The following is a 26,000-nucleotide window of genomic DNA, read 5'->3' as shown; positions in this document are numbered from 1 at the left end:
TTTTCCTTAATAGTATCAAGTTCTCTTTTTTGATGGGTGGTGTGATGTTTTGAGACTTATGAAATTAGTAAATTGTATGGTGGAAGTTTTGATGCTTGCTAAATGTAATTATTTTTAATGTAAAATGGATTCATTGAAGTTAATTACCTAATTTCCTTTCATATAGTAGTTGAGTGATAGGTAATTCCAGAAATATGAGCATACTGCTGGTAGGTGTATTTGTTGCAGTTGTTCAAATGATATTGGTATTCCATCATTGCGTACATTAGCCAGAGACTCCTTCCCAACTCATATGTTCTCATATTTATCTTCACTGTTTATTTTAAAGCACTGATTTCCCAGTGTATTACCAGGATGGGTGTCTTTAAAATCAATACATGAATATGGGATTGGAGGTCTTTGGGCAAAGGTGTTGAATAGTTTGTTTCTGTCCAGGTCTTCTGTGAGCCTGATTCTCTTCTTACGCTGGTTTCACATCTGTATAATTCTACTCCCTTCATTATTATTTATTATTTCTGTTTTGGTATTTCCCCACAGTCACTGTCCATGCACACGCCGGAAGAAATAGGGTGAAATCCTTGCCCCAAGGAGGTCAACAGCAATATTCCCACTGACTTCATGGGGTACAGGATTGTACAGTGCTCACTTTATATTTATTTTTATTACAAATATTTTCACAGTAAAAAACAAAAGAAATAGTATTTTTCAACTCATCTAGTACAAGTACAGTAGTGCAATCTCTTTATCATGAAAGTTGATCTTACAAATTTAGAATTATGTACAAAAAACTCTACATTGTTTTATTTTTAATTTAAAATTTTAGAGCCTACAAGTCCACTCAGTCCTACTTCATTGAATTGCTCAGACAAACAAGTTTGGTTGCAATTTGCAGGAGATAATGTTGCCCACTTCTTCTTTACAATGTCACCTGAAAGTGAGAACAGGAGTTCACATGGCACTATTGTAGCTGGTGTCACAAGATATTTACGTGCCAGATGCTAAAGATTCATATGTCCCTTCATGCTTCAACCACCATTCCAGAGGACATGCGTCCATGCTGATGACAGGTTTTGCTTGATAACGATCCAAAGCAGAGAATACCAATGTATGTTCATCGTCATCATCTGAGTCAGATACCACTAGGAGTTGATTTTCTTTTTTGTAATGGTTCGGGTTCTGTAGTTTCCTCATCAGAGTGTTGCTCTTTTAAGATTTCTGAAAGTATACTCCAAACCCCATCCCAATCAGATTTTGGAAGGCACTTCAGATTCTTAAACCTTGTGTTGAGTGCTGTAGCTATTTTTAGAAATCTCACATTGGTACCTTCTTTGCATTTTGTCAAATCTGCTGTGAAAGTGTTCTTCAAATGAACAACTTGTGCTGGGTCATCATCCGAGACTGCTATAACATGAAATATATGGCAGAATGCGGATAAAACAGAACAGGAGACATACAATTCTCCCCCAAGAAGTTCAGTCACAAATTTAATTAACACACTGTTTTTTTAATGAGCATCATCAGCATGGAAGCAGTAGGAAAGCTGGGAAGGAGCAAGTATGCGGAGAGAAATGTAAGTGCTGCAGGAGAAGAAAAGAGACATGGGATCTGAGTAAACTCATCGTAGTAATCTAAGGCTGAATATACTCAACCTTAGAGGTCAAAAAGTTAAGCCACTGTACAGTATTAAAGCTTTTTGGTTCATCTGTAATATCTAAACTATTTTCATTTTCTAGGTCCTTTTCTGATTTCACTTAGACTGGTGTAAATCAGGAGCAATGACCCTAAAGTAAGTGGAGTTATACTGGTGTAAAAGGCAAACCAGGCTCTAAGTGTGCACATGTGGGGATTTTTTATCAGCACTATTGTCATTGTAGTATCTGAGTGCCAAACAATGTGTTTATCCTCACTCCAACATGCCAATGAGGTATTATCACTGTTTTACAGAAGGGAACTGAGACACAGAGAGACTAAATGACTTGTCCAATCTCGCACACATAGTCTAAGGTGTAAGAGGGAATATAATGTTCTCCTGAGCCTCAGGCCACTGCCCTGATTACTGTACCATCCTTCCTCTCTGGTTTTGTTTAGGTCCTCTTCTATAATCCAACTAGAATAATGATTATAGGTTTAGCCTAGTTTCAGTGTGTTAATCTGCTCTGAATAGAAACACCAGAAGCACATAAAATACAGACGATTCACACTGCTTAATAGTTTCCTTTTAGTCAGGATTGGTGTAGTGTAGTGTAGTGGGTCAAACAACAATTGAGAAGGCAGAAGAGCTGAATGAATCGCTCTCCGTTTTCTGATGCTGAGGACAGTGACAGTGTAGAGAAGGTTGTATTGCTGGTGGCTGACATGCTCTCTCCTTGGCCTGCAATCTTCAATTTTCAGAGTGCATATGCCATATACATGAACGCAAATATTGCCTTACATCAAAGAAGGTGCTGGTGCTTTTGGAATAGCCAGACAATAAAAAGTGTTACAGTATTATTTTCTTCCTATGCAGGGTGCTTTGAGTGCTGCATCAAGTGCTTGGGAGGTATTCCCTATGCCTCATTGATTGCCACCATCCTGCTGTATGCTGGGGTCGCACTCTTCTGTGGCTGTGGACATGAAGCACTCTCGGGAACTGTCAACATTCTGCAAACCTACTTTGAGATGGCAAGAGCTGCTGGGGACATTATTGATGTCTTTACCATGTAAGCATTGTTTAACCTTTTGTGACTTTGCTTTTAGGTGGCTGACAATTAAGAAAAGGGAGAAAAATGAGATTCATGAAAGTAATCTTAAATAAAAAGCACAGATCATATAACCCAAGTACATGCAATAGTATAAGATAAGCACAGCAATTGTAATTCTAATAGGGCTAATATCTTTGCTTTCTACAAGTAATTTGTAATAAACTTTCAAATCTAGTAGTAATTTTTAGCTATTGATTACTCAATAATTGATGTAATTTTTAGCATTAATGTATTTTGTGATCTTTATGGATGTTTCCCAGATTTATAAGTTTTATTAAATGGATTAAGTAATTACAATGCGTTATGTAATATATAAAAATATTCATTCATTGTAAGTAATTCACTGTAAACATCCGTCATAGTTTTGCTTTGCATAAGTAATTAACTTTGATACCTATCAAACACATTTCCATGGGGTTACAAATAATTTAGAAAAATGGTAATCATTACTAAAAGCCAAATGTTCTAGCAAAGATGGAAGAGGGATGGGAAAGCCATACTCCTGTCATAGCGGGGGGTATGGAGACCCCATGCACAACTACACAAGCCAGACAATGAGGACTCCACATTTGCCAATCATTCAAAACTCATGAGTCTATCCCCGCAAAATCATATGATTGACTTAAAAATCATTAGACTTTGTTTTTTAAATAATCAATGTTGGGTTCTTTTTATTTTCCTTCTTGTTTTTGAGCCTTTAGGGTTCACGTTTTCAAGCTTTCTCTGCATCTATGAAGGCTAGAAACTTACTTTGTTAAGTGACAGCTGAGATAATAACACAACTTCAGGAGCTGGGGCTTTAAGAAAACCCCCAAATGTCATGAGACTGACAATAAAATCACAAGAGTTGACAACACTGGACTCCACAGGTCTAGAAGACAGGGAATGAGCAGAGTTCAGAAGCAGCTGCTGGACAAGGCATGCTCCTTTCTCCAACCTGTGGAAATTCCCCCTGGAAAAACTTAGGGAGTTGATTGTTGTTCATTGCAGCATCAACTTTCTCTCTGTGTCATTTTGCAACCTAGTTGCAAGGTGGGAGGATCCCAGAGCTCGGGCTCCAGCCCTAGTCTGGAAGTCTAGACAGCAATTAAATAGCCCTGCAGCCCAAGTGCCGCAAGCCTGAGTCGGCTGGCACAGGCCAGCTGTGGGTTTTTCTTTGCTGTGTAGATGTACCTTCCAAGCCTGCATCAGCTGGCATGGGCTCGCTACTGGGCTAAAAGTAGTATTATAGACTTTCCCGCTCAGGTTGGAGACTGGGCTGTGAAACCTGGTGAGGGGAGTGTCTCAGAGCCCAGGCTCCAGCCTGAGCAGAAACATCTACACTGCTACTTTGAGCTCTGTAGCTCAAGCCCCAGGAGCCCAAGTCAGTTGATCCTTGCTCTGAGACTCCCTGCCGCTGGGTGTTTTCGCAGTGTATATGTGCCCTAATACAATATCTTAATCAAATCTGAAATAAAATGACACAACTAAATGGTGGCTCTTCTGTTCCTCCCTTCCTCGTAAAAAACATCCTCTTCTCAGGAATTTGAAAGCAAGTTCTGATGCATATGGGCCTAGCCAAAGCTGAAGGACCATACGTTTCATTTATGGGGAGCATCATTGTCCCTCCCTGAACCCTCACAGAGAAGCTATGTGATTTCCCCACAATCACAGAGAAAGACAGTGACAGAGCTGGAAATAGAATCCAGATCTCCTGGCTAGTACAGTCCTGTCCTATCACCGCCCTGCCTTATTGTGCAAGGATTTTCTTCATAGGCACTGCAATATTGCTTGTTGGATTAGTCAGCAAGAGGCATTCATGCAAATCAAGTAAATCACCACTTTGCTATATCCAGATTTCATCACCTTAGGAGTGAGGGTTCTGAGCTTGTTATCTGATCTCACTGTTCTGCAGTGTAGTTTATAGAGCAGCTGGGAAACATGTGGCTTCTGCTATTTTTTTTATGCCAGCATTTAGAATAATGTGTATAACTTGACTTCACAGCTAAGGTTCAGGGTTATCACTGAATGAAAGATCAGTCATTTTATTAGACTGTAACTTATTTTATTAGTCTCTCGGAACCCATTAGTGCAGAACTGCTGCAAATCAATGCTTTCAGTTCATAGCCAGTTTTCCAGGTTCCCCTGTCAAAATCTTAAGTGAAAGTATCAGTCAAGGGCCACAGTTCAAATGTAGATAATTCACTGGAAATGATGAAGGAGCTCTAAAGCCAAATTTATTTTTTTCTTGAAATCTAATTCATAGAATCATAGAATATCAGGGTTGGAAGGGACCCCAGAAGGTCATCTAGTCCAACCCCCTGCTCGAAGCAGGACCAATTCCCAGTTAAATCATCCCAGCCAGGGCTTTGTCAAGCCTGACCTTAAAAACCTCTAAGGAAGGAGATTCTACCACCTCCCTAGGTAACGCATTCCAGTGTTTCACCACCCTCTTAGTGAAAAAGTTTTTCCTAATATCCAATCTAAACCTCCTCCACTGCAACTTGAGACCATTACTCCTCGTTCTGTCATCTGCTACCATTGAGAACAGTCTAGAGCCATCCTCTTTGGAACCCCCTTTCAGGTAGTTGAAAGCAGCTATCAAATCCCCCCTCATTCTTCTCTTCTGCAGGCTAAACAATCCCAGCTCCCTCAGCCTCTCCTCATAACTCATGTGTTCCAGACCCCTAATCATTTTTGTTGCCCTTCGCTGGACTCTCTCCAATTTATCCACATCCTTCTTGAAGTGTGGGGCCCAAAACTGGACACAGTACTCCAGATGAGGCCTCACCAATGTCGAATAGAGGGGAACGATCACGTCCCTCGATCTGCTCGCTATGCCCCTACTTATACATCCCAAAATGCCATTGGCCTTCTTGGCAACAAGGGCACACTGCTGACTCATATCCAGCTTCTCGTCCACTGTCACCCCTAGGTCCTTTTCCGCAGAACTGTTTATTATTATTTTATTGTTTATTATTATTTAATTATTTGGCTTCTTCCACTGGCTGCCCAACCCTGCCCCGCCCCAGCCTTACTTAAAAGCACTTGCTTCCTTGGCAGCCTTTTCATTGATCTCTGACTCCAGCTCATTTTTCTGTACGTTAGATCCAAGATAAAATCTTGAGGGAGAGCAAACTTTTTCACTGAAAGCAATGAGGTGCCATCTGTAACTGGACAAGCTGTGCAATACTGTTTCCTGCCTTTCTGTTTGATTTTAATACATATTAGTATGCCCTTAAAGGTAATTTTCTAGGGAGAGTCAGTGATTGGTGATTTGTCACAACATAGTTCAGCAGGTCCAAAATGCCCTTTGTAAATGATGTTGTCTTGAAAGTCAAGAAAGAAGCAAAATTCTGTAAATAATGAAAATTCTCCCTTTTATGATTTCTTGCCTCTCCATCAGTGAACTGTCACAATAGATAGACCTTCTGATCTCAAGTAAAAAATAGAGAAAAATTATGAGAAAAGCCATCCTCAGTGATCAGTTTTTCTCTGTTTTAAGAAGCTTTTTTCCTTAGTGCTGTCAGTGATGTGAAATGTTTCTGTGTGACCCAAAGTGTGCCCCTCATTGAAAAATATACAAAACGGATTGTGTAATGGAACTCATTGTGTTGAAATGTATTTAATCATGCTTATGGTTTCTCTCTGGTTTATTGACATGTTGGTTTCAGTATGTCATGCAATCTAAAAATCAATCTACATGTGAAAGCTGTTCTGTGTGGTTGGTAGATAAAGGTCTTTTTACTGCAGCCATGACTACATTTGTGCAAAACCCTTACAACATAATTGATAGGCCACCCTTTATTTATTATGACATTTCATTCTTCTCAATGCATTTACAATCTTAGATTATTTTCTTATATTAAGTTTTATTTTTTATAATCATGCAGTGCAATTTATGTAGCTATAAGCACTCACTGCTATCTAAAAGCAGGAGCAGCCACATATAGAGGAAAGCACGCCCTGTGGATAGCACAGACCTGTTCTTGCTAGGCCGGAAACAAAAATGCTAAAGTCTAATAACATTTCTTCTTCTAAACACCAGGGCTTCTCATGGACAACAATGGCTTGGCAGCCTCATTAGCTGATACAATTGCTGTTTGTTGCAGCCTTTGAAAAATGGTCCAGATCCATGTGGGTTTTTAATTAACAACTTCCCATAAGAAAAATAATAATCCCATCTCCACTTCTAGAATTATATAATGTAAAAAAAGAAAATGAAGAAAGAGCACAATACAATGACGGTTTAAAATGAGTGAGGCTGCAAACCAAAACAGAGAAACGACCAGAACCCAGAAGCCACGCAAGAGGCAGTGTTAGCTGTGGCAAAATACTTTGTTCGCCTCAGTAGGCTCAGTCCTTTTTAGCCTTGGAGACTCAGGTTTGGGGCAAGGCGAATTCTTATAGGTGGCACAGGATCCTGCTACTCCTCTCCTCAGTCAGTCCCTTGTGCTTGTTTTCCTTCCCTTCTGGGGAGCGAGTGCAGCCTCCCTACTGGGAAGGTTTGGTGTCTTGCTGCAAACAACCTACTGGCAGCTTCCCTGCTCCCCTCACTCTCCCACTCCTACTACCCAGGGGAGGGTTTAAAAAGGTCCCAAGTAGTTGGAGTCAGCTGAACCTAATTGGTTCCCTTGCAACCCCTTTTCCAGCTGAACCTTATTGCCCCATGGTTCTCTCTCCTCAGCGGATAGGGAGGGGCCTTTTAATCCCCTGGGACTAATTACTACCCTCCTTTTGTAGCTGTTTGTCCTGGGTTTACCACATATTTCCCCCCCCCAGCACTATGGGGTTGGGCTACTTGGGTCGGCAAACAGTGCACTCTCGACAGGCCATCCACATTGCCATGTTGGATTCCAGACCTACGTTGTACTCCGAAGTGGAGGGGTTGAAGCGACAGGAACCATCTCATCACTCTGGCATTTTTGTCTTTACTTTGGTGCATCGACTGCAGAGGGGCATGGTCCATGACAAAGGTAAATCTCTGTCCCAGTAGATAGTAGCGGAGGCTTTCTACCACCCATTTTACTGCCAGGCATTATTTTTCGACAACAGTGTATTTCCGTTCCCTAGGCAGGAGCTTCCTACTGAGGAAGAGGATGGGGTGTTCGTCTTCCCCGACCATTTGTGAAAGTACCACCCCCAACCCTACATCAGAGGCGTCGGTTTTTAGGATAAACTCCTTCCCCCAGTCTGGGGCCACAAGTATGGGGTCAGTGCAGAGGGCCATCCGTAGATCTGAAAAAGCGTCTTCAGCCGCCGTCATCCATAGCTTACTATGTCTGGGCTCCGAGCTTTCGTTAGGTCCATTAATGGGCATGCCCTGGTGGCAAAGTGGGGAATGAACCATCTATAGTACCCCACTAGTCCCAGGAATTCCCTGACCGGTTTTTTTCGGAGTGGTCGGGGCCACTTCTGTTTTGCTTCTAACTTGTTGAGTTGGGGCCTCACCATGCCCCTCCCCACTATATACCCGAGTTATTTGGCTTCAGCTAGCCCGAGCGAACATTTGGAGGGGTTTGCCGTCAGCCCTGCCTTCCTCAGGGTATGCAGCACTGCCTCCACCTTCTCCAAGTGTGTCTCGCAGTTGGGGCTATATATGATAACGTTGTCGAGATAGGCTGCTGCGTACTTGCCATGTGGTCACAACAGTTTGTCCATGAGCCTTTGGAAAGTAGCGGGCGCCCCATGCAACCCAAAGGGGAGGACAGTATAATGATATAGTCCCTTTGGAGTTGCAAAGGCTGTCTTCTCTTTGTCGGCCTTGGCCAGGGGGATCTGCCAATAGCCCTTGGTCAGGTCAAGGGTAGACATAAACCATGCTTTTTTCAATCTGTCAATTAGCTCATCTATCCGGGGTATAGGGTATGCATCAAACTGGGACACCTCATTCAGCTTTCGGAAGTCGTTTCAGAACCTCACGCTGCCATCCGGCTTAGGCACTAAAACCACTGGACTTGACCATTGGCCATGAGATTCTTCAGTGACTCCTAAGGCCAGCATTTTCGTGACCTCTGTCCTGATCCCCTCTCTTTTGGCCTCCGGGATCCGGTATGGCTTGACGTTCACCTTCACACCAGGTCCTGTGAGGATGTGATGGTGAACCTCAGTAGTCCTGCCTGGCTTTTCTGAGAACACATCCTGGTTGCATTTAATCAGGCTGATCACTTCAGGCTGATCACTTGCTCTGGAGTCATCTCCGGGGATATTCCCACTTGGTCGGGCTGGTAGCTTTTAGGGGATGGTGCCCCTAGCGCAACCACATGTGCTTCTCTATCCTGCCATGGTTTCAGCAGGTTTCTATGGTAGATCTGCTCCAGCTTCCGGCAACTCGGCTGTCGGACCTTATAGTCGACTTCTCCTATGGCTTCTGTTATCTCATATGGCCCCTGCCACCTGGCCAGGAGCTTGCTCTCTGCCGTGGGTATGAGCACCGTTACCCGGTCTCCCACCTGGAACTTCCGGGTTGTTGCTTGGTGATTGTAGTATGTCCGTTGGGCCCCTTGGGCCTTCTCCAGGTGTTCGCGCACAAGGGGGGCGACTTTGGCTATCTTGTCTTTCATTTGCAATACATGTTCAACGATATTTCTCTCTGGGTTCGGCTGTTCTTCCCAGCCTCTTTGGCCATGTCCAATATGCCCCTGGTGTGGCGACCATATAACAGCTCGAATGGGGAGAATCCAGTGGAAGCTTGGGGAACTTCCTGTACAGCAAACAGCAAGTAAGGCAGCAGGGCATCCCAGTCTTTCCCGTCATAACTAACCACTTTCCGTAGCATGTTCTTCAATGTTCTATTGAAGCGTTCGACAAAACCATAGGTCTGGGGATGATCGACTGACGCCCTGAGGGTCCGTAAATGCAGCATTGTACATAGGTCCTTCATTAACTTAGACACAAAGAGGGTCCCTTGGTCTGTCAGGATCTCTTTAGGTATCCCTACTCTGGAAAAAATCCAGACTAATTCTTTGGCTATGGTCTTGGACGTAGTGTTCCGTAGGGATATCGGGTGGCATAATCTAGTACTACCAGAATGTACTGATGACCCCGGGCTGACCTCTCCAGTGGCCCTACTAGATCCATAGCTATTCGCTCAAATGGAATTTCAATAATTGGTAGAGGTACCAAAGGGGCCCTTAGATGTGGTCGGGGCCCAAATAACTGACATTCTGGACAGGAGGTACAATATCGCCGGACCACCGCATAAATGGCAGGCCAAAAAAACCTCTGCAGAGTCCAATCAAGGGTCTTATCTATCCTTAGATGGCCCCCAAACTGATGGCTGTGGACAAGATCCATCACACCCCTCTGATGCTTCTGTGGGACCAAGAGGAGTTCTACGACTTGCTCTTGGACCCAGACTACTCTGTATAGCAGATCACCCTTAATCACATAATATGGCCCTGGGCCCTTGACTCTCCTCTCCACGGGGACCCCATTTACCTTGACTACTACTTTATGAATATTGTGGTATATTGGATCATTGGCCTTATCCTGATGAAAATTCCCAAGTGAGGTCCCCATTTGTCCAAACTCAGGGGGATCTACCTCTGTCTCCCCCTCGGGGAAAACTCCCAGGGAACTAGGTCCAGCTATTGGGTCGTTGATATCCTGCCCCGCCCCACCGTTCGTTGAGCCACCTTTTTCCCCTACAAGCGTAGATTTCTGGTACTGGGTCAGGATCCTCATTCCCCTCCTTTTATCTGCCCTCCGTTCCCTCTGAGTCTTCCGGGGCTTTCCTGGTGGGGAGAACAAATCCTGGCCAAATTCGTGGAAGGCTGGGGTGGGAGGTGGGGTTATCTATCTGGGCCACCCCCTGGGTCCCGGGTTCATTATTTTCTTCCACCTTCTCCCCAGGGAGTAGGCTATCAAATCCCGGGAAGTCTTATCCAATAAGGACTGGGTAGGGGAGTTTCGGAACTACTCCCACCGTCACCTTAGTGGGGTTTCCGAGACTTCTATTTTTACGGGGATGATCGCATAGTAACTGACATCCCCATGTACACAGGATATTCCTGAGCATTTGGCCTGGGATAGTTGGTCCTGCCCGACCAGCTTTCCTGAGACCAGTGTGATTGCACTTCCCGAGTCTACTACTAACGCGGTGGTCTCTATACCATTCATCTTAATGGGTCTAATGTATCTATGAGGGACCATTGCAACCCCAACTAGACTTATTAGATCACATGGTCCCCCTATATCTCCCAGTTTGCATTGCATGGGCTCTTCTAGATTTGGGCATTGGGCAGCGATATGCCCCAATTCGCCACATGCATAACATCGGTACCCTGCTTGGGGCAGCCCCCGACTTTTCGGGCTACTGGGCTTTATCCCCCGAGCCTTTCTCCCCAAGTCCTCAAGTCTCTCTGGGACCTCTGGCCGCTCTTCAGCCTCCTTCCTCCCCTCCATAGTCCGGCCTGGTGCTAGGGCAAACCAGGGCCTCGGCGCAGAGACTTGTCTCCAATTCTGGCGCCTTCCTTCCCCGGTGGTCCGCGAAAGTTCTTGGGCTGCTACATGTCTCTCTACAAGGGCAACTAGTTCATCACAGGAGGAGGGATCGTTTGGTGGACCCACCCCCGTATGTCTGGGGGCAACCCCCTCACGTACCTGTCCAACACAAGGATTTCCACTATCTTCTCTGGCCCATGGGTCTCTGGGCGGAGCCACTTCCGGGCGAGGTGGATTAAATCAAATAGCTGGGACCTCGGCGGTTTGCTGTCCCGGTATTTCCACTCATGGAAGCGCTGGACCCGTATGGCTGACGTCACACCTGACCTTGTCAGGATTTCCGCCTTCAGCTGGGGGTAATCCATGGCTGTCTCTGTGGTCATGTCGAAATAGGCCTTCTGGAGCTCCCCATACAGAAATGGAGCCAGGATAACTGCCCACTGGTCTTGGGGCCAGGTCCCTTGCAGCGCCGTCCTCCCGAAGGCGAGGAGATATGCCTCTATGTCGTCGTCCGTAGTCATCTTCTATAAATAGTTGCTTGCCTGCAGCAGCCGGATCCCTTGGGGCCCGTGCTTCAGCGTGGTCAGAGCTTTTAACTGGTTCACTGCTTCATTCAGGGTGGCTCGATCTTGGGCCACCTGGTTCATCAGTAATTGGTTCGTCTCCTGTTGGATGCATCCTGACTCTTGCTGGGCAGCCATCTGCACCCTGGTAGCCTCTTGTTGGGCCGCAGTGGCCTGTACCAACGCCTTCACTACATCCTCCATTTTTTTTTTTTTGTGATTTACCCTGCACTGAGATGGCTTGCCACAGAGCATTACTCACTCACCACAACCCACTTCTGACACCATGTGTGGCAAAATACCTTGTTTGCCTCAGTAGGCTCAGTCCTTTTTCGCCTTGGAGACTCAGTTTTGGGGCAAGGCGAATCCTTATAGGTGGCACAGGGTCCTGCTACTCCTCTCCTCAGTCAGTCTGTTGTGCTTATTTTCCTTCCCTTCTGGGGAGCGAGTGCAGCCTCCCTACTGGGAAGGTTTGGTGTCTTGCTGCAAACAGCCTACTGGCAGCTTCTTTGCTCCTCTCCATCCCTAACTCTCCACCTCCTACCACCCAGGGGAGCGTTTAAAAAGGTCCCAAGTAGTTGGAGACAGTTGAACCTAATTGGTTCCCTTTCAACCCCTTTTCCAGCTGAACCTTATTGCCCCATGGTTCTCTCTCCTCAGTGGATAGGGAGGGGCTTTTTAATCCCCTGGGACTAATTACTACCCCCCTTTTGTAGCTGTTTGTCCTGGGTTTACCACATAGCATTTGTAAAAAGAACAGTTGCTATTATTAATGTGTTGTATTCTGATAGTGCCCACAATGTGTCTAGGCTCTACATACACTCACGCTCTCTCTCTCACTCACACACACACAACAGAGGAAACAGTCCCTTCCCGAAGAAGTCACAATGTGGAGGCAGTGAAAACCCACATGTGAAATTGGAAAATACATATTTACTATTCATATTTCAAAAACAAAACATAAGGTCAGATCCTCAGCTGGTACATATTGGTATAGCTTTATTAGTGAACTGAGTCCGGAAAAATCTTCATTAGCGAGACGGGTTATTAAATAAAAGCAGCCAGGATGAGATGAGGTTTGTTGGGGAAGAAGCAGGGCTGGATGGGATGATATCAGAGACAGTCACAAAGGTTGCTGCAGTGCAGGGAAGTGGACCTGGGGAAGCGCTGATTTGATAACTTATCCTGGACCCTAAAAACTCTGACTGTAGTCCATGGAACATGACAACAGTTCTAGTGTGGGATTTGTTTTTGTGTAGAATCTTCAGTCTGAAAAACCTCTTGTCTATTTTTGGGTTCCATCTGAATGGAGAGACAGTCATGTTAAACGTCCACAAACCAAAATAGCCTGAATGGATCAAAACAACAGACTAAATGATCATTTTTATTGTCCAGGTAGAATAGGTTGAAATAGGCACCATCTTCATGATTCAGCCCCCTCTGCCAATCATTGCTTCATGTATATATTGTTAATAAACTGGACAGTTCTAACACATTTTTAATCGGCAATAAATCTCACTTTTTTTTCTTTTAACTAGGACCAACCTTGTATGGTATGGTTCTCTGGGTGACCTCTCTGATACTTCACTTCAAGTTGTCCCAAACTTCTTCAATATCATCTGTATCCTGGGGCTTTCTCCAAATAGCTATTTTCAGGCAGTTCAACAAATGTTGGAAAGAGGAGGGAGTAAGAGACATAGGAGACGGCATCCGCAAGGGACTAACAGTATGAAATAATCAGCTATGTTTCATATTCTAACCACAACTGTAGTTTTGGTCTGCTGAGATGTAAAGGGATTATTTCCCTTAAGATTTAAAGGGATTGCATCAATATAAAACTGGTCATTTAAATTCTTCTGAGAACTGATCTTATGACACTTACCGTACCATGCCACCCTTATTCCTGTGCTGGTGCCTTCAGAGCTGGGCAGCTGGAGAGCTGTGGCTGCTGACTGAGGGCCCAGCTCTGCAGGCAGCAGCGCAGAAGTAAGGGTGGCAATACCATATTATGCTGTCCTTACTTCTGTGCTGGTACTGGCGGTGGCTCTGCCTTCAGAGCTGGGCTCCTGGCCAGCAGCCACTGCTCTCCAGCTACCCAGCTCTGAAGGCAGAGCCACCACCAGCAGCGCAGAAGGAAGGTAGTAGCCTCTGCAGCTCCCTCTATAATAACCTTGAGACTACCCCACAACTCCTTTTTTGGGTCATGATCCCTACAATTACAACACCGTGAAATTTCATATTTAGATAGCTGAAATCATTATATTTATTATATTAAAAATCCTATGACTGTGAAATTAACCAAAATGGGCCGTGAATTTGGCAGGGCCCTACAAATAGGACTACTTGTTTTCTGTCGGGCTATCTCTATCTACAATATAAACTGAAAAAACAATAATGAATGTAACTGTATTTTTTAATACCGCTGATATAAACTAGCTAGCAAAGGTTCTAGCAAGATGAGAAATGGATCAAATGAAACTTGTATGAACTCAGAAATTTATGCATATTGCTGCGCTCAGTTTGTAATTATTATAAATATTTTGTCCTTACAAAATAAATAGGCATTGGGTTGGCTCAATGTGGCCTGAGTCTTGAAGTGCTTAATCATTTATTTATCTGAGACTCTGCAATTTCTGTTCTTGACTTTGATTATTAACAGCTTAATTAGGATCCCAGTTAAGGTTCGGGGTAGTATCACTGTAGAAGGCGCTGGTAAAATCTCGATCCTAAAAGGATATAGGATAAATGGTTGATCTTATGTGTGATGGTACATTATTTAATGTGCACACAACAGGGACTATTCTTTGGTTGTGGAGGGTTGTTAATAACATCCATGACGCTGACTAATTTATCCACCCAAGATCAAGACTCTCACACAATCCTACACACTCCATTCAGAATGGCCACTGTTGCTTATTTTAAAGGATATTTCAGTGTTTCCATTATAAATCCTGAATATCCAGAAATGTGTATACTAGCTCTAAGAAAAAAATCAATTGGAGCTGAAACTCTGCACTTAGATGCTATAGAAAAGACAATTTATAAATGCTGACATATAGATAAATAAAAATGTGCTATACAAGATCTGCAGGACTGGGGCCTTAGATTATAAGGTCTTTGAGGCCAGACATGGTCCCTTTATATTTGTTTGTACAGCACCTAGCATAGTGGAGCCCTGAACCTGATTGGGGCTTCTGGGGGCTGCTATAAAGTAAGTAGTAAATATGAGTTAAACAGTTAAAAAAACGGTTTGTTTGTCATTGCGTGTGTTTGTGCTATGAACAGCTTTAATTGTTTTAAAAGATAATTCTAAACTATCACTTAGTCACATTTGATAATTTGAAAGAAAAATGTAGAATTGTTAACCGTAGTCATCTAAAGAGACGTGCTGACTTTTCATGAGGATTATTACTGCACATTCCATTATATAAAATTATTTCAGTAGTTATTTAAATCATGTATTATGATGTTTCTAAACTGGGTTAATATGCACCATCCACTTAATAATAATAAACTTCTAAAGAACTTTCCAACTTCATATTTGCAGAATCAACTATAGCAGATTCTTTAGGAAATGATACAACAATCAGTTTTTTAAAAGTATTATTCTAATGTTTTTAGACAATAGACCTTAATGCTGTATTGAGTCAACAATGCCCTTTAAAATTATCATTAATAGGTATTTGCCCATAGCCCATTTTTTCCTAAGAGCATACATTGTAACAAGTATGGAATTTATATGTGTGTGTTTGTGTGTTTATTTGCAATTTGTTTTAGAACAAAAACAAGGAAATTAACACTTCAATTTTTTTTGTGATATTCAAGTTCTTCAGTGACAGCAACCCTTCTTGAAATTATCTGATTGCAGCTAAGAATTGTAGAAATCTAAGGCTATGTCTACACCTGGAGCTGGGGTTGATTCCCAGCTTGCATATACACCAGCATAGGGTCCAGACAGATTTGTATTTAGGTCAGCTAGATCCATGCTGTTTCTCTCTGCTGCTAAGTTTACCACTTTCGCTTGATGAGAGGTAGCACACGTATATCTGTGCAAGCTGTGAATCACACCCCTAGCTCCAATTGTAGGTGTAGCCTCAGATCGATAGGTGATGCTACTCCATCTACTGTGCATGCTGCCATATATTGATAATGATCTTGCATTTATACAGCGCTATTATCCAGTAAGATACCATACTGCATTATAAAGCTTCCTGAATCATTTCACAATCAATGAGACAAATGTTGCCAGAAGACCTGTGGACTACATGGGACTGGAAGTTGTCTTCCTCAACCCTGGTTCCAAAACCATAGAGAGGCCACTCCATAGATTTTTTGGGGCAAGAACTGTGGAGGTATATTCCAGGATAGGGTCAGGGGTTATAGTGCATATTGTCCTGGCTTAGCAGTGCTTCATTTGTATGATGCTCTGCTCAGATTATTTCCTTCTGGCAAGTGGGTTGATGATCGTCAGAATACGGCTGCACATTGATAATGCTTTGGTTGGTGTTCAGGCATTGACTCAGAATTTGTGCTTTAAAAATGAAAATCACTGCTGTGCTGAGTATTGGCCCCAGGCCAATGCATGAGTAAACTCCCGACTACTTTTCTTTTTATTAATGTGCTAGAGGTTAATAGAAACTCACTTAAAGAGCAAACATGTAAAGAGCAAAATAATATTAACAAATAAATTTCAATTTCAGTTAAAACACTATCTAAATAAAGGAGACAGTTGCTCTGTCATTGGAATGATTTTGTTACATGTACAAAATAAAGCTTGACAAGAATAACATCAGAAAGTTTCTGTGCCAAAGACAGTGGGCCAGATTCCTAGCTGATATAAATTAGTATAACTACATTAAAGTCAGTGGAGTATGGCAGCACTTGGCCAAATACATTTGCAGTCTTAGGCAGGGAGGAAAATTCCACCCTCTTACAAAAAGAGCTATGTTGCAAAGCAATCTGACACTCCATATTCTAATAAAAGCAAAGACAATAAATATTCTTATATAAATAAAACAACATTGAGGAGGCATTAACACAAATCTAGTCAGACCTAGACAAACATAGATGTAGCAACATTTTAATGAGCAAAGAGCAAACAAAAGCGATTGTAATCAATGCATAAAAAGAAATCTAGTGAATTAACAGAAGAGGTAATTAAATAGGGGGCTTTCCAAATCAGAGCACAGCAGGACAGAATAGCTTAGGAGGCTGTCATAAATATAAAGGGAAGGGTTATCACCTTTAAAATCCCTCCTGGCCAGAGGAAAAATCCTTTCACCTGTAAAGGGTTAAGAAGCTAAAGGTAACCTCACTGGCACCTGACCAAAATGACCAATGAGGAGACAAGATACTTTCAAAAGCTGCGAGGTAGGGTTTGTACCTGCTGCCTCTGGCTAACCTTGGGCTGTCCCCTGCAACTCCAGTACCTGCTGGGCCTAATACTAGGCCGCAGCCTGGGGATTCCTGGCTGGAGCTCTCCCAGCTCCTCAAGCCCTTCCCCAGCCTTGCTCCAATCTAGGTACTCTACTTAAGTCCCTGCAGCCAACAAACCCTACCTCCCAGCTTTTGAAAGTATCTTGTCTCCTCATTGGTCATTTTGGTCAGGTGCCAGCGAGGTTACCTCCTCTCCCGTTTGTGTGTCGGGGGAGGGGGTGAGAAAACCTGGATTTGTGCTGGAAATGGCTCTACTTGATTATCATACACATTGTAAGGAGAGTGATCACTTTAGATAAGCTATTACCAGCAGGAGAGTGGGGTGGGGGGAGGTATTTTTTCATGCTTCATTTCTATAAAAAGATCTTCTACACTTTCCACAGTATGCATCCGATGAAGTGAGCTGTAGTTCACGAAAGCTTATGCTCAAATAAATTGGTTAATCTCTAAGGTGCCACAAGTACTCCTTTTCTTTTTGCAAATACAGACTAACACGGCTGTTACTCTGAAACCAATGAATTAGGGACAGCGTCTGACACCTTTACTCTTACTGAGTAGCACCTTGCTCTACAAATGGTTCTGTTGACATCATTAGGATCATGTGTTACCCAATGAGAGTAAGCTATTAGAATCTGCCCCTTAAAGAACAAGAAGCAGTGTGAATTCACATGCTATATATCATATGCAACAAACCTATGAACTTTCCTTTATGCAGTCCCCAACAAGTTGGATGGAGATAATATTGCAAACATAATTTATTAAGAGTTTAGCAAATGCTTTAATTTGGTTCTACATGAAATGTTTCTTGAAATGTACAGCGCCACAGCCTTGAAAGGAATCTCAGTTACTACTTGTCATAGTTCCTTTAGAGTATGTTTTTCCCTTTCACCAATAAACGAGATTTGTAAAGGCCCTTTGTCAAAGGGTGTCACCTGCCCTTTTAGAGGGAACAGGCCAGTGCACTGTGATTGGGCATCTGACCCCCAGCTGAGCTTAAAAAAGGACACCTGAGCCCTAGGGGACAGGGGCAGGAGAGAGCTGCCTGAAAGACTCAGAGACATTGGCAGGTGAGAGCTGCTGGAGACCAGGAGGCTGTAGAAGGTCCCTGAAGGAAGCTGTAGCTAGGAAAGGTTGAGGGCAGGAGAGCAGCAAGTGGGGTTTGCTTTCTAACCTCTCCAAGTCAGAGATCCAGGGCTGGAGAGAGCTGAAGTTAGAAAGCTGCAGAGGGAATTCCCTGCTGACTTCCAAGCCAGAGCAGAGGGCTGAAGTCAGGGGAATGGTGGACGGGTTTACCCACCAGTGATTTTGTGCTGCAGAGCTGGAAGAGGTCAACAGAATATCGGGAGTGATGAGTCTCTTCTGGTGGGGATGAACCCCAGCAGAGGCAGTGGGGATTTCTGCTGGGAAGAGCAGGGTTCCATTCCAGCCGAAAGGGCTGTGGAGGCAGTCCTGGTAAAAGAACAGGAGAGGACAGAAGAAGAGCCCAGGTATGGTGGGAACACAGGATGTGCTAAAATGATGGACTAGAGGATGTGGGATGTTAAGGCCTATATACAGTGGGTGGGAGAAATGGACTATGTTTGGACTGTTTTGCATTATGTTTTTGTAATATACCTGTGCAATGAAGGGGTATTTTTGAGGCAAGAAAGCTTGTTTTGAGGACTCTGTAGAAGGGAAATTGAGGTAAGTGCACTTGTTCTGCTGCTGGGGTGTACTTCAGGTTGGATTGACACACTTTTGCCCCTTTGGCTAGCATTAACACATTCTGTTTTGTCATTTCACTGCAATCTTTAATTGACCACCATATAGTTCCATTTTGTCCTTTTCCCAATTCCCCACTCATAGTACAGGCTCTATGTTAACCTGATATTTCTGAAAAGTCCCTCATGGAGCCACGTTAATGTTTGCCTATTACTTATATTTTTCTTTTTTTTTCCTGAGGCATTGTATACTCTTTTGTCTTAATTGTGGTGTTACTTGGGTTGCTCCAGCCTTACTCTATATACAATGTATGAATATTAATAATTCCCTCTTTCTGCTTGCTTATGCTTTTTCTTAATTCTCCAGAATTTGACTTCATACACAGAAACAGCTATTACCAAATACTCCTTTATGACATTCTGCATAATGAAGTGGCATTGAGTTTGATAAATTCAGTAGCCTAGGGACTAGATTTAACCTGCATTTGTTTGGTGGACACCTAGTCACAGAACCTCAGAAGCCTAATGAGGGATGGTGCATGGGCAGAAAGTGTTTGCAAAGTGCCTTCCAGTGGGTGGCTGACAGGGCAAAAAATGGGACTTAGGTAGGGAAACTGCTAAATGCAAAGGATCAGTGCATTTCCTCAGCATTCTCCATGGCTAGGGCTTCTGTGGATTCCCCCCACAAAAACTGAAAGCTGTCCCTGCAAACTGGAAGCTCTGAGGCAGGGCAGGTGGTAATGTCATTCCTTGCCTTCCCTTAGGATGACTCCCCCAAGGGTACAGGGGGATCAGCTGGTACAGGGAGAAATAAATTACACCTCTCTCTGCCAGCATGAGTGAATTTGATTCCTGGCCTCTGAATATTAACCAGTCTTTCATTGTGGCATATAATATTAAAAGAAATGTGCCTAGTTTCATAACCCATGTGCTACTTTTGTATTCTGTTGTCTATTGATTAGTGGGCATTAACATCCCTGGAACAAAACATTTACTCAAATTTTACAAGGCCTGAACACCTCCCTCCCCCCACCCTCCCCGGCAATCTTATTGATTATGCTCTGTGTTCATTTCTGTGAAGTGTATCTGTCAACCTTGAAAAAATAAATTTAAAAAATGAATTGAGCTGTGCTAATCAAATTGAGTGCCTGCTATACCCATTGAATTTATCTGTGAGAATTGCATTTATTTTTGTTAACTTGGAAATAGAAATATTTTAAACCACTAAGTATCTGGAAAGAATTTAATGTTGAGTTCAATTTATCACCTTTGAGTAATTACAATATTTTCAATGCCTGTATTCTTCTTGATTCCATTATCTCTATGTGGGGAAGTTACATTATACATTCATTGTATTCAGTGTTGTGGTAGCCAGGATATTAGAGAGGCAAAGTGGGTGAGGTAATATCTGTTGTTGAACAAACTTCTGCTGGTGAGAGAGACAAGCTTTTGAGCTTCCACAGAGCTCTTCTCCAGACCTGAAGAAGAGCTCTGTGTAAGCTCGAAAGCTTGTTTCTCTCACCAAGGGAAATTGGTCCAATAAAAGAGATTACCTCACCTACCTTGTCTTATTATACATTCAGACTGATATGAAAACGAGAATTATACAATGCTGCCAAATGCTGTGAAATTAATTTCCCAGTAATACTAAATGCGGTAGCTAGATGGACAACTAAACTGCAGTAATAGTAGGACTTTATCCCTTATTCAAATAGAAGTATGTATACACAGAGAGACAGAGAGAGAAATATGTTATTAACAGTGCTTTTTGCACAGTGAGAGAGTCAAGTGGCACAAGGCAAATCTAAGGAGAGCATTGCTCCTGTTAATCATCATTAAGTGCTTGCAATACAGAGGTATTTTAATTGAATAAAAATCCCCTGCCTTGGGTTCAATTTTGAGCATTCCAAAGCAGTATAAAGCAGCTTGGATAGAAAAAATCTCTCATATTCTGCTGACTGATTACTAATATTTCAGCATTCGGGCTGGAGCGTGCACAATCCTTAGGCTGCATCATGTAATTGCTTCAGAATTCCTACAGTATTAATCCATTTTGGGACGCAGTAAAAACAGGAAAGGCTCATAGCTGACAGGTTTTTTTTTGGGACCAGATCCTCAGTTGGTGTAAATCAGTGTAGGTCCATTTATTTGGATCCCAATGCCTGAAAATATATTGCCTCCAAGTGCTCTCAGTAGGAGCCAATGTATAATCTTGGGAGAGGCAATACTGGGAAACTTTGGATATACATATACCAATGAAAAAAGCCTCTTAATTGCAGCTCTTTACACTGTCTGTTCCACACACTCTCCTTATTCAGCAAAACAAAACAAATAATAAATGGCCATATCCCATCACTTAGTTCACAGAGGAGTTCTGTGCAGAGATTGATGACAGAGTGTGCTGGTCTTTTCCTTCAAAAACAGGATAATCCCTATTATGTGAATGCCTCAAGGGAAACCTTCAGATTTCAGCATGCCAGCCCAGCACGTTTTCAATCTGTTCTCCAAGAGTAGCCCAATCGTAGAGATACTGACTTTTTCCCCCAGAGATAGACAAGCCCAGAGCATCATTCCTGCAGAATTTAGAAATTCACAGGTCTCAGATGTGAAAGAGCTCCAGCCTCTTGGAACACGTAAACTACACATGGCCTGAGCTTCTGTCAATCTTTGAGGGTGATGTTCATTTTTTTTTTTTGGGTAACCAAGGAGTTTCTTTAGCAGGTATGTAACAGGCACAGCTGGTCTTGGGTCCATACAACATGCATTTTGATGTAGAAATTACTGTCACGGTTTATGGCAGTGATGGATAACCTGTGGCCCGTCAGGGTAATCTGCTGGCAGGCAGTGAGACAGTTTGTTTACATTGACTGTCCATGGCTCCCAATGGCTGCAGTTCATCGTTCCCAGCCAATGGGAGCTGCGGGCAGTGTCACAGGCCACAGGGATGCTTTGGCTGCTGTTTCCCGCAGATCCCATTGGCCGGGAACAGTGAACTGCAGCCACTGGGACTGTGGGCAGCTGTGCCTGCGGATGGTCAATGTAAACAAACTGTCTTGCAGCCAGCCAGTGGATTACTCAGACGGGCTCTAGGTTGCCCACCACTGGTTTATGGCCTAGTCAGACTAGATGAACATAATGGATCCTTCTGGCCTTAAAATCTAAGAACATGTTCAGTCCTATGAGCATGTGCTTACCTATGTCATGTAAGTAGCACCAAACTGCTTTCTTGCTGCTGTATCACTTGGTGATCAACCCAATATGAAGGAGGGCTTTGATTACACCTCCTTCTTTCTCCTGGGAGCCACCTTTCCCCAATGTCTAGGAGAAGGCGCCCCTCTCATTTTTGCAAATAATATCCATTACAACTTTTGACATTATTTCACTGAATAATTATCTGGAAATATTTTTTTCATTTTTTGAACATTTTTTGAAAGTGAGTGGTTGAATAATATTTTGCAAATAATAGACATTGCAAATTTTATCACATTTGTGAATCCACATTTTCTTCATTCAAAGAGCTAAACCCACATCAGAATATATATTGTTTGTTACAACAATCTCTTCTTCAAAGTTCACAGCTTTTGAATGTTCATAAAGTGCTTGGGGTTTATCTTATTAACTATTGTTGTTTTATTATTGAAACTAGATTTGCTAAAGTACAAGGAAAAATACTGAAGAGAACTGATGTGGGAAAGAATGAGATGACCTATATTTTTTATATCTGTAACTTGATTCTGCTGGGACAGGCCACTCTGCACTTAATTGCACCGTTTGTTCTTCCAAGATGACAGCACACTTGGGTGGCAAAGCACAGTGGCTGCTTCTGTTAGGAAAAAATGACTATTTTCTCTAATGCTATTCTCATGTCCCTCAGGTTGGACTGAATCCAAACTCAGATTAATTATTTATAAAGTCTGCTTAATGTGGAATAGTTAATAACCAGCAGTAGAAAAAAATTGACAGAGGAAAAGTTGTACAGTCAAACTGATTTAATTTAGCTCAGTGCAAGCACAGCTTGAACTATAGGTTGGAAAAATCTTATGAACATGCTGATCTCTACCTGAATAGGTCCATAACACAAATATTCTCTACCAGACTTTGACGGCATACAAAATAATTCTTTCTTTACGCTCTAAACATTTATTTCACTTCAGTCAACACAATTGTTTCACAATAACTGCATTCCAAATAGTCTTTCTTAAAGTCAAGCACTCTGAAGGTAGAAACTGTTATAATTAAGGTTGCCTTTGTAACCTTAACTCAGACCCTTTGTGTGTCTGCAGAATGATTACATTAATTACATGATCACACATGATTTTTCCCACAGGGTCCCTGAATTGGTAGTGTGACAGGGTCAGGCCAGATGGCTACAGGAGAGTGATAGAAGACAGATATATTAGCCCCAGGTTAAGCAGGTCCCTTTTCCCTGGGTAAGGTAACAGGGGCAGTTCCACAACAATCAGGCACTTGCTGGAACCAATTAAGGCAGACAGGCTAATTAGGCCACCTGGAGCCAATTAAGAAGCTGCTAGAATCAATTAAGACAGGCAGGCTAATCAGGGCACCCAGTTTAAAAAGGACCTCACTTCAGTCAGTGAGGGGTGCGCAAGGAGCTGAGAGTGAGAGGGCGTGCTGCTGGAGGACTGAGGAGTACAAACCACTATGTGGCATCAGGAGGAAGGTCCTGTGGTGAGGATACAGAAAGTGTTGGGAGGAGGCCATGGGGAAGTAGCCCAGGGAGTTGTAGCTGTCACACAGGTGTTACATGAAACACTGTAGACAGCTGTAATCCACAGGGCCCTGGGCTGGAACCCAGAGTAGAGGGCAGGCCCGGGTTCCCCCCATTCCCCCAACTCCCTACTGAATACAAGAGGAGTTGACCTGGACTGTGGGTCCCACCAGAGGGGAAGGTCCCTGACCCACTAGGTGGATCAGCAGAGACTGCAGGGATTGTTCTCCTTCCTTTTCCCCATGCTGGCCAGTGATGAGGTTAGCTGAGTGAACGGCAGGTTTGAGCCACTAGCAAAAATGGCCAAACTGAGGGCTGCCCGTGAATCTCTGAGGCGAGCAAATCCACCAATAAGCGCAGGACCCACCAAGGCAGAGGAGGAACTTTGTCACAGTAGTTATTCAATATTTCTTTTATTCCTCCTCATTCAGTGTATGGCCTCATGCGATTTATGCACAGCATTCAAATACTGCACTGAATGCAAGGTTTGTAATTTTGGCTCCAATCATCTTCTCCCCTCTGCTCCTATTAACCTCTCCAGCCTCCAGTCCTCCTCTATTGCTATACACCACTCAGCCCCCTCTTTCTCTCCCCTGCGTCTGTTCACCACATCCCACCCACTGGCTTCTGTCTCCCCCTTTGCTCTTTCCCTGGACCTTCTTGGCTCCTGGCATCCCAATCCTAAATGGTTTTTTTGGGGGTCTTACTGCAGCATAAACAATAATACCATTAATAATAAATATTCTAAGCCATTTTACCCCCATCAGCTTCATTCAAAAGAATAATTTTTATTAATTAATTTATAATTTTTAAACAATGGTAATTTCTGAATATTCCACTAGTCCTGCCCTTGAAAACTTCCAGCATGAGTCAATGTAAAATTCTACCTATGATTCACTTTTGTGATATAATATGATTTTCTTGGGCAGACCAAGACCATTTTCCTGGGCAGACAAGCCTTAGACATTGCAAAGGTTTTAGATGAAGTTTTAATTAATTTTTTTTCTCAATGTGTACTCAATCAACATTTTCCAAAAGCATTATAGCTGTTAGTGAGATTTATTCTGAACATTTGTAAGCATGAAAATATTTCTTTCTTTTGGAGCTAAAGTACATAGGGATCAAATTCAGCCTTATGTTTGGACTGTAGTTCCAGTCTTAACTATGGAGAGGCTGGTTCTCTCCATAATGAAGCAGAGCAAGACCAGAATCCTGGCCTTTTGACCCTAGAACCATGGACATCTAACTACCTCTTGAACTAAAGATGTCAGCTGGTGCAATACCAAACGTCCTTTCTAAATTGACACCAGCCATTAGAGAGCAACATATTTTCTCACTTTTAGCCACGTGTGCGCACACATACACACAGAGAAAGAGGTTGCATCTACACAAGGGATGTGTTTTTTCAAAGGGACATAAAGACTTGTCTACATGGTGACACTCAGGAAAGTTAATCCTAATTAACTAAAAATGTGAATTAAAAGTGGATTGGTTAAACTGCATTAAACCCCTACGTGGCCACTCTCATTCAGAATCAAAATGGCCTTAATTCACTTCCACTTGGTGAAACTGCACCTGTTGGAAATTATGGGTCTGAAAAATCCTAGTTTAGACAAGACCAAAATGCCTGACCCTGCTTCAACAGAAGACAGTTGGGTATGACTTGTTTCCATTGATTTTAATGGAAGTTATGGGCCTATTCTCATTTCCACTGATGACAATGGGAGTTCTAGGGTATGTTTACACTGATATTACAAACCCGCGGCTGGCCCATGTCAGCTGACTCAGGCTCACGGCGTTCAGGCTACAGAGCTATTTAATTGCGGTCTAAACATTTGGGCTTGGGCTCGGTTCTGTGATGTGCCTTTTTGAGGAGCAGCACAGGAGATGGAGTATCTGGGGAGGCATAGCAAAGATAATTTAAAGCCACCTTTTTCCCACCCAGATTCTAGGCTGCTGCAAGGGTTGAAATATTACCAATGGCATGAACTGCATCTCACAATCCCTACAGCTCCACTACAGTTCTCTATTTCTATAGCACTGAGCGATATAGATATGTTTCCTACACTCTGGCCTTTGAGGATCTGTTGACATCAGCCCTCTGGTGTTCCAACAGTGCCATTATGGAAGTATATGACTAGTGTAAGAGGTAGAATTGAACCTATAATCAAGTTATATTTTAACTATTTTTGTCCATTTCCTTTATTATCAGGGTATATCTTTATAAATAATGGCAAGATTTGCTCCAAAATCAGTCATTTAAGGTCTTTGTAGAAAATGAATTTTATACTTGCTGAATTACCATAAAACCAACTGAAAGGGGATTTTTGACAAGTATTTTAACATAAGAACAAACATGAGACACTATGCAACTCTCTGAACAATTATGAGGTTTCTAGAGATGCAG

General features: G+C 42.9%; 1 protein-coding gene across 2 annotated transcripts in view; it reads left to right on the top strand.

Moving 5' to 3' along the window:
• Nucleotides 1-26,000, top strand: part of GPM6A (glycoprotein M6A) — a 345,565-nt gene that overhangs the window by 277,890 nt on the left and 41,675 nt on the right. For both annotated transcript variants that reach the window (XM_073341667.2, XM_073341666.2), the window contains exon 2: nucleotides 2,507-2,699. In XM_073341667.2, coding sequence (XP_073197768.1) covers nucleotides 2,507-2,699 — 193 coding nt within the window. The remainder of the gene's footprint in view (nucleotides 1-2,506; nucleotides 2,700-26,000) is intronic.

The sequence above is a fragment of the Lepidochelys kempii genome, chromosome 4, assembly GCF_965140285.1.
Source record: "Lepidochelys kempii isolate rLepKem1 chromosome 4, rLepKem1.hap1, whole genome shotgun sequence".
In the NCBI taxonomy this organism is placed as follows: Eukaryota; Metazoa; Chordata; order Testudines; family Cheloniidae; genus Lepidochelys; species Lepidochelys kempii.
Note: the sequence above shows the minus strand (reverse complement) of the source record. Positions and strands in the feature narration are given on the sequence as shown.